The sequence below is a fragment of the Hylobates moloch genome, unplaced genomic scaffold, assembly GCF_009828535.3.
Source record: "Hylobates moloch isolate HMO894 unplaced genomic scaffold, HMol_V3 SCAFFOLD_9, whole genome shotgun sequence".
Taxonomy (NCBI): Eukaryota; Metazoa; Chordata; class Mammalia; order Primates; family Hylobatidae; genus Hylobates; species Hylobates moloch.
The window spans coordinates 1,067,837-1,080,608 of record NW_026652284.1 but is presented as its reverse complement, the minus strand read 5'-3'; the positions used below and the strand labels follow the sequence as shown (position 1 = coordinate 1,080,608).

At 55.1% G+C, this 12,772-nt stretch overlaps 1 protein-coding gene across 1 annotated transcript in view; it reads right to left on the bottom strand.

The window, feature by feature from the left end:
- Positions 1 to 425: 425 nt before the first annotated feature.
- LOC116813757 (ATPase family AAA domain-containing protein 3B-like) overlaps positions 426 to 12,772 on the bottom strand; it is a 37,329-nt gene continuing 24,982 nt past the window's right edge. Inside the window, exon 4 of the mRNA XM_058444365.1 lies at positions 426 to 524. Within this exon, the coding sequence (XP_058300348.1) occupies positions 426 to 524 (99 nt within the window). The remainder of the gene's footprint in view (positions 525 to 12,772) is intronic.

Genomic DNA, 12,772 nt, shown 5'->3' with positions numbered 1-12,772 from the left:
GTTTACAGGTGTGAGTGTCCATGTGGGTGTGTGCGTGCCCGTGTTGTGTGGGGGTGTGTTTGTGGGTGTGTGAGTGCAGGCCTCTGTGTGGGGGGGTGTGTGTGTGCCCGTGTGCCGGGGTGTGTGCCCGTGTGTGCAGGGGTCTGTGCACCTGTGTGCGGGGAGTGTGTGTGGGTCCGTGTGTGCAGGGGTGTGTGTGTGCCTGTCCGTGTGTGCGGGGAGTGTGTGTGCATGTCCGTGTGGGCAGGTGCCTGTCTCCCCGTGTACATGTGTGCACACATCTCTGCATGTGTGCCTGTACATATGTGCCTGTGCGTGTCTGTCCGAGTAGTTTCCCCTGCTCTAGCACCCACCATCAGCAACCCCAGCGTTCTTGCCCCGTGGCCTCTGACCCACTGACTGGTCCCACAAAGCTACCTACGTTCTCAGGGACGCAGGCGCCTCGCAGGGGAGGCTGAGCTCACCTGCTGCTTCAATTGGTCCTCGTAGCGCTGCCGGGCCAGCTTGTCTTGATACTGGGCCCTCTGGGGGAGAAGAGGGCGACAAAGACACATCTCAGCCGGGAGTTACAGTCAGGGCCGACCGGGCCAAGCACCGGGGACTCCGACACGCCATCAGCCTCACACAAACGTGGGGAGGCGCGGGGACCTCCCGTCCGGCTCAGCAGTGAGGGACCTCACAGGTCTTAGGCGTTTGTGCAAGGCTGTTCCAAGGGCAGCTCTAAAGGCTGACTCCAGAGCGCCCCGGGGCCGCACCCAGCTCCCAGTCCTGCCCCGCGCCTTTCCCCCGAGCCGGGCGGCCTCCCTCGCGGCCTCTTGAGCTCTTACGGCCTGGTGCTGCCGGGTCTCCTCGCTCAGGGTCTTCCTCCTCTCCTCTGCCTGCACCCGGATCTGCTCGCTCTTGAGCTGCTCCACGGCGGCCTCGTACTCCTGCAGAGCACAGCACTCATCAGCTGGCACTTGCTCAGGGCTGGCGCTGCCTGACAGCCCCTCGTGTCTGCACAGCTCCGCCACGGCAGAGACTCCGTGCCCAGACTAGTGTGTGCAGCAGGCTCAGGGCTTCCAGCCGCATCTGCACGCAGGCTCAGGCCCTGGAGGAATCCAGACCCACAGGCAGAGAAGCACCAGCAGAAGCCTGTGAAGGCCCCCAGGGAGGGAGGCCGGACACCCACTTTTGGACTGCACTGAGGGCAGAGCTCGTGCTTATTCTAGGAATCCTGCTGAGCGGACTGGGTGCGATGGCTCTCGCCTATAATCCCAGCACTTTGGGAGGCCAAAGTGGCTGGATCAACTGAGGTCAGTAGTTCGAGACCAGCCTGGACAACATGGTGAAACCCCATCTCTACTAAAAATACAAAAATTAGCCAGATGTGGTGGCAGGCTCTTGTAGTCCCAGCTGCTCAGAGGGTGAGGAAGGGGGTTAAACCCGGGAGGTGTAGGTTGCAGTGAGCTGAGATCACGCCACTGCAACCAGCCTGCAAGACAGACTAAGACTCTGCCTATAAAAAATAATAATAATATGAAACAGGGCAGGCACAGTGGCACAAGCCTGTAATCCCAGCACTTTGGGAGGCCGAGGCAGGTGGATCGCTTGAGTTCAGGAGTTCGAGACCAGCCTGGCCAACATGGTGAAACCCCGTCTCTACTAAAAATACAAAAATTAGCCAGGTGTGGGGGCTGGTGCCTGTAATCCCAGCTATTAAGGAGGCTGAGGCAGGAGAATTGCTTGAAACCACGAGGCGGAGGCTGCAGTGAGCCCAGATGGCACCACAGAACTCCAGCCTGGGAAACAGACACTCCGTTTCAAAATAAATAAATAAAACAAAATAAAACAAAAAAATCCTGCTGAGTGTAATGAAATGAGGTGAGAACATCAAAAAGACCCAGGCCCTCAGGACGACCAGACACCCTCACCAACACCCGCCCTCCCTCTCCGGCGGCACTGCAGCAGCGTCTCTCACTTCCCCTTGTTTCCTTCTGTGAAATGAGGCGCCCAAGCTCAGCCCTGGGCCCCACTGCTGCCCATGTACACGCCCCCAGCCCTACCCACCGGCAGTAGCCCCAACAATCTCCGCACCCAAACCCCATGTGCGACCCGGCCTCCCCGCCCACACCGGCCCCACTCACTTTGAGCTTGGACTGTTGCTCCCACTGCAGTGTCTGCTCCTGCATCTGCGCCAGATTCAGGGCGTCCTTGGCATAACCTGCAGATGCAGGGCCACGGAGAGCAGGTGTTAGCATACGCGGATGCCGCTGGGCAGGCATGCACACCAGCCAAGGGGCTTTCTGGAATCCACAGCCACGCCTCGACCTCAAAGCCCCCAGCCCTGCCTCCCCCTCCTCCTTCCTAGTCAGACCTGGCATGACGATGCCCCATCCCCAGCACACGGCCTGATGCATTTGTGGGGTTTTATCCCCCCAGGGACGGTCTTGGAGAGCCACATCAGGAAGGCCATCCCACGTGGACGGCAGGAGGCTCTTTCCCAATTCAACACAAAGTCAGGCGATGGCTAAAGTGTCCATTTTTTCACGTTACACACGCTTTTCCTAAGCTTCCAATGGCTATTGTCGTTGATCTGCTATCAAGCACATGCAGGCAAGAAAGGGAATGAATAAGAATCAGATAGCAGCCAACAAGCTCAGGGTGATGAGGGCAAGTGTACGACAAAGTTCTCAGTTACATTTTGTTCCTAGAGGGGAACCGACACAGGTCGATGTTTGGGTGTCCTAGGACGGAAGTACGTATTCTCTGAGCTGCTGAGGCCTCAGCATCAGCAGGGAGACTCTCCCCCAAAAAAAATAAAAAAAAAAAAAAAAAAAAAAAAAAAAAAAATCTTCTGGCCGGGCGCGGTGGCTCACTCCTGTACTCCCAGCACTTTGAGAGGCTGAGGCGGGTTGATCACTTCAGGCCAGGAGTTAGAGACCGGCCTGACCAATGTGGTGAAACCCCATCTCTACTAAATATACAAAAATTAGCTGGGCACAGTGGCGCATGCCTGTAATCCCTGCTACTCTGAGGCTGAGGTGGGAGGATGGCTTGAACCCCGGAGGCAGAGGCTGCAGTGAACCCAGATCACACCGCTGCACTCCAGCTAGACAAAGACTTTAAAAAAAAAAATCTCCAGCCTGGCCAACATGGCAAAACCCCGTCTCCACTAAAAAGACAAAAAAAGAGCAGGGCACAGTGGTGCACGCCTGTGATCTCAGCTACTCGGGAGGCCAAGGCTGGAGAATTGCTTGAACCCGGGAGATGGATGTTGCGATGAACCGAGGTTGCGCCACTGCCCTCCAGCCTGGGCAATGGACGGCAACTCCGTCTCAAATAAATACATAAATATATAAATCTTCTAACACAGAAAGACGCGTAAAGTAGGCAGGGACCGCCGACGCTCCTGGGTTGGTGCGTTGTTCCCGTCTCTCTTCCTCCTGCAGCCCGTCTCACTTTTTTAAGCCTTCAGAGTCAACTGCAGCAAACACGTCACTAGAGCCCAGCGTCTGTTCTCAGCTCAGGTGTAATTTTTGGAGGTGACTGACGCAGGTGGGAAGTGCTGTGGGGAGTGCTCGTTGCATTTAGACAGAGGCAGCGACGCTTTGGCGTTTGGGGTGGGTCTGCTTGGGCCTGTGGTTAGGCACAAACTAGGCTGACGGGCATCAGCGTCAGATTTCAGGAAGTGCCTTGGGAGCCAACCTCGGGGACCCCAGTGAACACAGCACAGATGAGACCGGGACCTGCCTCTCAGGGAAGACAGTGCCAGGTGAACAGGTTTGGCTGCTGAGCTCGGGAAGCCAAGGGCAGCCCCAAAGGCCCTCAACCACTCTCACTCTGACCCCAAGGGGGCCGAGGGTGTGTCAGTTCCCTAGTCTTGCTGCAGAGCAGTGTGGCACTGTGACACTGTGGGTGTCACAGTGAGGCGCTCTGCCTATTTCCTCCCGAGGGGACCTTTGGCTGGATTAAGCTGAGGCCACTCCCTCCCCTGAAAATGGCTCACTGACAGTTCCCACCCTCAGTGACTCTTGGGAGGAGAGGGGAAAGAGCAGGTCAGGTGCCCGTGTGGCCTCTCGGTTATGAGAATGAGAACAATCATTCACCACCTTGGAGTGACCTGTGCCAGGGACGTGTGTCCCAGCGCGTGAATTCACACCCACAGGGCACCAGGGTGTCCTCCAGGCAACCACTCTGTGGAGTGCAGGGCAAGCGCTGGTGCTCACAGACAGTTCTGGCACAATGTGCTGCTCTGGCTTCCAAGGACAGGCCAGAGGAGGGGTCAGGGAAGACTCTGGGAACAAGGCAGCATGGGGCTAGCCTCAAGGGACAGAGGAGGCAGCCAGTCTGTGAGGAGGAGCCTCCCGTTTGCTGGAGAGCAGCAAGGCCAAAGCAATGGGCTCCGGCCGAATCTCGGCGACCCTGCTGCCAGGAAAGGCGCACGGAGGAAGCCAGGAGCGTCCGGAGGGGCGGGGCTTGCAGAGGGGCTACCAGGCAGACTGGCAGGGCAGGGAGCACCAGAGGAAAAAGAGGTCCAGGACCGAAAGGGGGCGGCAAATTCTGGAGAAACCTCTCTCACCAGCCAGCAGTGACGCCAGGAAGGAGGGAAGGGATAAAAATGAAAGAGCCCACACCTGGAACAGAATCCACACGAAATAAAGACTGATGGAGGGCTCCCCACGGTGCACCTGGAGACCCTGCCGCAGGCCCGGCTCGACCACAGAGAGGGCAGGCCAAGGCACTGGCAACGCCAGCAGAGCGGATTGCGGGTCAGGAGCTCTGGGGCCGCCAGGACTGGAGCAACTCAGAGGCACAGGTCTGCACCATGGGTGCAGGGAGGAGGCCCCGGCGGCCTGAGGCTGCTCAACCAGGCCTACACCACTGCAGGGGGCCACAGGCTGATAACTAAGATTCAGCTTCTGGAAGTGGGAGAAGTTTCAATCTCTAAGTGAACTTAGCGGGTGAAAACCCCCAGGAACTAGGACAGAAAGGAACCCTCCAAATAAGCCTGCAGCAAGAAAGTCAGTCACCAAAGTCTGCTGTCCTCCGAGGTGCCCTGAAGTCCAGCCCTTGATTCCCATCCTAACCTGATCATTGAAATTACCGAGCAAGGCCATGAGCAGCGGCTCACGCCTGTAATCCCAGCGCTTTGGGAGGCCGAGGTGGGCGAATCACCTGAGGCCAGGAGTTCAAGACCAGCCTGACCAACACGATGAGTGCTCACACCTTGAGGGCGTTGGGTCAGGAATTTACTCAAGTTGGGCAGCACGGCCTGACCTGTGGCTTCACAGACCTCGCCGTGCAAATGCTAAAACCACAAGAAGTGCAAATCTGCTAGGCTCTCGTTAGAACCAAATGATTCTCAAATACGCTTCCCTTGTTATGTGGAAATTGCTAGCAACCACCCAACAAACCCATCTACCGATCTGGCCACGCCTTGGCCTGTGCCACGTGGAGGCAACAAGCGCAGAAGGATCCCACACACTCGGCGGTAACAAGACCACGGCCAGCCCCAGGCCCTGACCCCTGTAACCTATGAGCGCCACCTCCGCACCGCTTTCCGCACCTGACCCGCTCCTGACAGCTGGAGAGGTGCAAAAGGGTGACAGAAAGAGTCCGATCCTCCCGGGACGCGAGACGGCTCCGGCCCGGGGTGCTCCGGAGGCGCAGTCTCGCCCGGGAAGTGCTTGCCGACAGCGGCGAGGAGCAGCAAGGGCCAGGGTTCCCGCTTCCCCGGCCCGTCCCGCCCGCCCCGCTCCGCGGCACTCACGCGAGTGCTCCAGCTCGCGTGCCGCCTTGGCGGCGCGCTCCAGGCCGGTGGGGTCGAAGTTGCTCCATTTGTCCTTGGGCGCCGGGCGGTCTCCCAAGCCGCGGTCCCCGCCGCCCTCGGCCCCGGGCTGCGCGGGCGGCAAAGGTGGCAGCGGCCCCGCGCCTTCACCCTTGGGGCCCTTGTTAATGCCGAAGAGCCACGACATGCTCGCACCGCCGCCGCTGCCGCCGCTACCGCCGCCGGGACCCCAACAGAGTCTGACTCGCGCGCGGCTGAGAGCAGCCTCCACGCGCCGCGAGCCGTTGGCCAGGACCACTGCGCAGGCGCGACACACACCCCTTCCTCCCGGCGACAGAAGCGCGTAAGGGACACGCGCTCAGCCCTTGGATTGGCCGCGAGCGCAGTGACGTCATAGCATCGGCGCCACGACTGCCCAACATGCTTTGGGAGCCAGTGAAGCGGGAGCTAGGGGGGCGGGAGCCGGGGGGGCGGGAGCCGGGGGGGGGCGGGAGCCAGGTGGGCGGGGTGAAGTGTCTGGCTACGGGAGCCACGCCGGGACAAAATGCCCGAGGGACGTACGCGAACCCGAGGCAATGTCTGCCCCGCGCCGCAACCGCGTCAGCTCCGTTGCTAGGGGCTCCGCGGAGTTCCGGCCTTGGCGGCAACGGGTGGCAGGTGTCCAAGGAGCCCCAAGGTTCTCTGTTTTTTATTTTTTTGAGACAAGGTCTCGCTCTTTCGCCCAGCCCAGAGTGCAGTGGCGCAATCTCGGCTCACTGCAAGCTCCGCCTCCCGGGTTCACGCCATTCTCCTGCCTCAGCCCCCAGTGTAGCTCGGACTACAGGCGCCCGCCACTGCGCCCGGCTAATTTTTTGTATTTTTAGTAGAGACGGGGTTTCACCGTGTTAACCAGGATGGTCTCGATCTCTTGACCTCGTGATGCGCCCACCTCGGCCTCCCAAAGTGCTGGGATTACAGGCGTGAGCCACCGCGCCCGACCATAGCCCCAAGGTTCTCGACCCGTGCGGCGGGGCGTCCTGCGGTGAGTCCAGGACGCAGAGAAGAGTCTCGCGGGAGCCTCACCCGAGGCGACACCGGCGCCCGGGCAAGTCGAGCCCTTCTGCGGTGAGTCCGCGCCCTGGGGTCGCTGCGCCAAGAGCCCAGGAGAGGCGCCTCCGCTCCTCGAAGTCTCAGCAGCCCGCATGGCCGTACGGCTCCCCACAGAGGGTGCCGGGGCCTCCCGCCCAAGGCCCCGGGGCGGCCCCTTCCCGCGTGGCGCGGCCAGCGAGGTCCTCTTGCGGGACGTGGACGGGGCCGGGGTGCCTGGGCAGGCGCCGCCCCGGAGCCCACGGTCCATGCGCTCCCAGCGGCCCCGACTCTCTCCTTGATGGAACTGGTTGACTTCACGGAATATATGGAGTGACTTTTCCCCCTGGATTGGAAACTATTTTAAGCCTGAATAATGTTAGATACAATGAGTTCTAAATTTCCCTTCAAAGAACCAGTATGTCAGTATGTTCACTCTTTGTCCTGCATTTTAAAGTCTAACTTCGTCGCAGTTTCAGTAAACAACCTTTTCCACCTGTTCTAGTCAGTAGTTGACATCTGTTGCCTTGGTCACCTGCTCCGTCCTAACTAATCCCGGTCACCTGCTTTGACCTGAGTCACCTTAAGTTACCTGTCCCATAACCATTTTTCCCACCAAACCACTCACCCCGCCACTCTGGCCCATACTCCTGCTCCCTTTAAAATAGCCAGTGGGCACCGGTTTAGACTGTGCATTCTAACCCCAGCCAATAGGGGAACCACACAGCAGTAGGGGCTACCTGCGTCAGGAATAAGAACCCCTTCCCCTCCCTTGTCCAAGCGCTCGCCATTGCTCCATCTATGAGACGTCCCCTTCTATAGAAGTAAATTGTCTAGCTGAGAAAAATTTATATTCGAGTTCTACTTCTTTGGCGGCACAGAAAATTTCCATATAACACAGTGAGCCGCGAGATCTCGTCACTGCACTCCACTCTGGGCGACTGAGTGAGACTCTGTCTAAAGAAAAAAAAAAAAGCCAGAAAATGCCAGCCAGACACGGTGGCTCACACCCGTAATCCCAGCACTTTGGGAAGCCGAGGTGGGCAGATCACCTGAAAACAGGAGTTTGAGACCAGCCTGGCCAACATGGTGAAACCCGTCTCTGTCAAAAATACAAAAATTAACCTTAGACAAGAAAAAGAAAAGTCATCCAAACTGAAAAGGGAGAGGTAAAATCACCTGTTCTCAGATGACATAATCTTATATGTAGAAAATCCTAGAATCCTGCTGGGCGAGGGTGGTGGCTCACGCCTGTAATCCCAGCACTTTGGGAGGCCAAGGCGGGCAGATCACAAAGTCAGGGGATCAAGACCATCCTGGCTAATATGGTGAAACCTCATCTCTACTAAAAATACAGAAAATTAGCTGCGCGTGGTGGCGGGCGCCTGTAGTCCCAGCTACTCAGGAGGCTAAGGCAGGAGAATGGCGTGAACCCAGGAGGCAGAGCTTGCAGTGAGCCGAGACTGTGCCACTGGGTGACACAGCGAGAGTCCATATAAAAAAAAAAAAAAAGAAAAGAAAATCCTAGAATCCATATTGGAATAAACAACCCCGTGACATCAGCAAAGTTACAGGAAACAAAATCAACAGCACAAACAGCTGCAATTCTACATACTAACAATGAAAAATCTGAAAGGGAAATTATGAAACCATTTCCGTTTACAATAGCATCCGAAAGAATAAAATACTTGGAAATTCACTTAACCAAGAAGGTGAAAGACCTGTACAATGAAAACTGGCCGAGCGTGGTGGCCCACGCCGGTAATCCCAGCACTTTGGGAGCCAGAGGCAGGCGGGTAACATCATGAGTTTGGGACCATCTTGGCCAACAACTGCACTCCAACCTGGGTGACAGAGTGAGACTCCATCTCAAGAAAAAAAAAAAAAAAAACCAGACAACATTGCTAAGAGACGTCAAGGCAATATAGAGACCGGATGCAATCCCTGTAAAAACCCGAATTATTTTTTACTAAAACTGATGTGGAATCTCTAGGGATCTTGAATTGCCAAAGGAAAAAAAAAAAACTTTTTATTTTATTTTTTATTGCGAGGGAGTCTCACTCTGTAGTCCAGGCTGCAGTACAGTGACACGATCTCAGGTCACTGCAACCTCCACCTGCCGGGTTCAAGTGATTCTCATGCCTCTCAGCCTCCCAAGTAGCTAGGATTACAGGCACACACCACCATGCCTGGCTGATTTTTGTATTTTTAGTAGAGACAGTGTTTCACCATTTAGGCCAGGCTGGTGTCGAACTCCTGACCTCAGGTGCTCCACACACCTTGGCATCCCAAAGTGCCAGGATTACAGGCGTGAGCCACTGCGTGTGGGCGGCAAGCCATCCAGGTGCCGAGGCAAGAGGCCAAGGGCACGAGCTGTTCCAGTGTAATAAAATATATAAAATAAGATTGTTATACTAGATATAGATCTTAGATATGATTATATATGAATATCATTAATCATTAGTTTGTAGCAATTACTCTTTATTCCAATATTACAATAATCTTCACTCTACAATCATAACCTAGGAAAAACCAGGCCATACAGAGATGGGAGCTGAGGGGACATGGTGAGAAGTGACCAGAAGACAGTTGCAAACCTTCTGTCATGCCCGGACAGGGCCACCAGAAGGCTCCTTGGTCTAGTGGTAATGCCAGCGTCTGGGAAGACGCCCGTTGCTAAGCAGACCGTGGTCTAGCAGTAGTGTCAGTGCCAAGGAAAAACACTCGCTACTTAGCGGACCGGGAAAGAGAGTCTTCCTTTCCCCGGGGGAGTTTAGAGAAGACTCTGCTCCTCCACCTCTTGTGGAGGGCCTGACATCAGTCAGGTCTGCCCACAGTTATCCGGAGGCCTAACCGTCTCCCTGTGATGCTGTGCTTCAATGGTCACGCTCCTAGTCCACCTTCATGTTCCATCTTGTACACCTGGCTCTGCCTTCTAGATAGCAGTAGTAAATTAGTGAAAGTACTAAAAGTCTCTGGTAAGCAGAAATAATGGCGTAAGCTGTCTCTCGCTCTCTCTGTCCCTCCCTCTCTCTGCCTCAGCTTCCAGGCAGGGAAGGGCCCCCCTGTCCAGTGGACACGTGACCCACGTGACCTTACCTATCATTGGAGATGGCTCACACTCCTTAGCCTGCCTCTTTGTCTTGTATCCAATAAATATCAGCGCAGCCTGGCATTCGGGGCCGCTACCGGTCTCCACATCTTGGTGGTAGTGGTCCCCCGGGCCCAGCTGTCTTTTCTTTTATCTCTTTGTCTTGTGTCTTTACTTCTACGCTCTCTCGTCTCCGCACACGAGGAGAAAACCCATCAATCCTGTGGGGCTGGACCCTACAGTGCACCTGGCACACACACACACACAAAAACTGCTGAAGGACAAAGTTGGCACTGAGCGCAGTGGCTCACCACCACCGCTGTGAGCAGAGCAGGATGAGCATCCTTGTAAGGGACACCAGAGTGAGAGCTCAGTCACTCTCTCTGCCACATGAGAACCCAGCAAAGAACACTCCACAGGGAGGGACCGAGCTGACACCCTGACCTTGGGCCTCTAGCCTTCAGAGCTGTGGGCACACATGCCCCAGTGGTTACAGCAGGCCCAGCAGGTGACCACACTCCTGTTCTCTCCTTTTTTTTTTTTTTTTTGGAGACAGAGTTTCCCTCTTGTCGCTCAGGCTTCAGTGCAATGGCATGGTCTTGGCTCACCGCAACCTCTGCCTCCCAGGTTCAAGTAATTCTCCTGCCTCAGCCTCCTGAGTAGCTGGGATTATAGGCACCTGCCACCATGCCTGGCTGATTTTGTATTTTTAGTAGAGATGGGGTTTCTCCATGTTGGTCAGGCTGGTCTCAAACTCCCAACCTCAGGTGATTCGCCCACCTTGGCCTCCCAAAGAGCTGAGATTACAGGTGTGAGCCACCACACCTGGCCTTGCCAATTAAATTTTTAAGCTACAATGCCCACAACAGGCAACATGTGAACCCTGCCTGTGAGCTCAGGACTGAAGGTGACGGGCCAGGTGCCGTGGCTCACGCCTGTAATCACAACATTTTGGGAGGCCGAGGCAGGTAGATCCTTTGAAGTCAGGAGTTCAAGACCAGCCTGGCCTACATGGTGAACCCGTGTCTCTACTAAAAACCCAAAAATTAGCCGGGTGTGGTGGTCGGTGCCTGTAATCCCAGCTACTCGGGAGGCTGAGGCAGGAGAATCACTTGAACCTGGGAGGCGGAGGTTGCAGTGAGCCGAGAATGCACCACGACACTCAAGCCTGGGCAACAGCGCAAGACTCCGTTTCAAAATAAATACGTAAAATAAAATAAAATAAAATGCAGGCCGGGCACGCTGGCTCACGCTTGTAATCCCAGCACTTTGGGAGGCCGAGGCAGGTGGATCACGAGGTCAGGAGATCGAGACCACGGTGAAACCCCATCTCTACTAAAAATACAAAGAATTAGCCGTCGTGGTGGCGGGCACCTGTAGTCCCAGCTACTCAGGAGGCTGAGGCAGGAGAATTGCTTGAACCTGGGAGGCAGAACTTGCAGTGAGCCGAGATCGCGCCATTGTACTCCAGCCTGGGTGACAGAGCAAGACTCCATCTCAAAAAAAAAAAAAAAAAAATACAAAAATTAGCTGGGCATAGTGGCGAGCACCTGTAATCCCAACTACTCAGGATGCTGAGGCAGGAGAATCGCTTAAACTCAGGAGGTGGAGGTTGCAGTGAGCTGAGATCATGCCATTGTACTCCAGCCTGGGCAACAGAGTAAGACTCTGTCTCAAAAAATAAAAAATAAAAAGATAGAGTTAAGAAAGTTTCCTAATAATTGCTCTGCTCAAGCATGTGAGCTGTCTGCACTCAGCCAAGCCTTAAAGTACTTACACAACCAGGAAGGAACCATCTATACCAATTCTAAGTATGCATTTTAAGTGGCATTTTTTTTTTCTTTTTTTATGAGAGGAGTCTCACTCTGTCACCCAGGCTGGAATTCAGTGCCGCAATCTCAGCTCACTGCGACCTCCGCCTCCCGGGTTCAAGCGAGTCTCCTGCCTTAGCCTCCCGAGCAGCTGGGATGACAGGCACCCACCACCATGCCGGCTAATTTTTTTGTATTTTTAGTAGAGACGGGGTTTCACCGTGTTAGCCAGGATGGTCTCGATCTCCTGACCTCATGATCCACCTGCCATGGCCTCCCAAAGTGCTGGGATTACAGGCGTGAGCCACCGCGCCCAGCCTGAGGTCAAGGATTTAGAGGGCTGGATGATTGATGAAGCAAGGTCCCAGAGGCCACCAAAAGACAATCTCCAGAGCAGAGGCCACCTTCAGGCTATGCGGGGCATGAGGGACACTTCTTCCACTCTCCTGGGAGGGATGGGGAGAAGGGGGGGCCCAGACGTGAGTGAGTGTGTGGGATGAGGAAGAAATGTGTGGAAGTTCTTGTGTGATGGAGCAAAAGATCTTAAGTGCAGCAGGTGAATTTGCTGACATTGCGTTGATTTGTTGGGATAGGGATTGAGGAAAGTTGGTAGAAGTTTAGAATAATCACTGAGGGAAAAGGACAGGGTTTGATGGGGAGACTAGAGAGAATCATGAAGGGTTGCCTGTCCAGGAATGTTGGTATCCCACCAAAGTTGGAGTCTATGAATATCTAGAGTCAGATATTCTTGTGATTGTGATATTCATTCAGCTTTTGTTGAGCTTAGTAGTTTAGAAGTAGAGAAGGTGGATGATCCCATTGCTTAAAGGTTTGGTTTTATAAAAGTTCTGTCAGAAGGATGAAAGAGCAAGACACTTGAGGTTAAAATGTTCCAAGAGTGTTTGAAGAAATGAACTATGTTGTTCTAAAGATGTCCATAGAGGCTGAGGGCACTGTGGCTCACTCATCCCAGCACCTTGGGAGCCCAAGGCAGGAGGATCCCTTCAGCCCAGGAGTTCAAGACCAGCCTGGGCA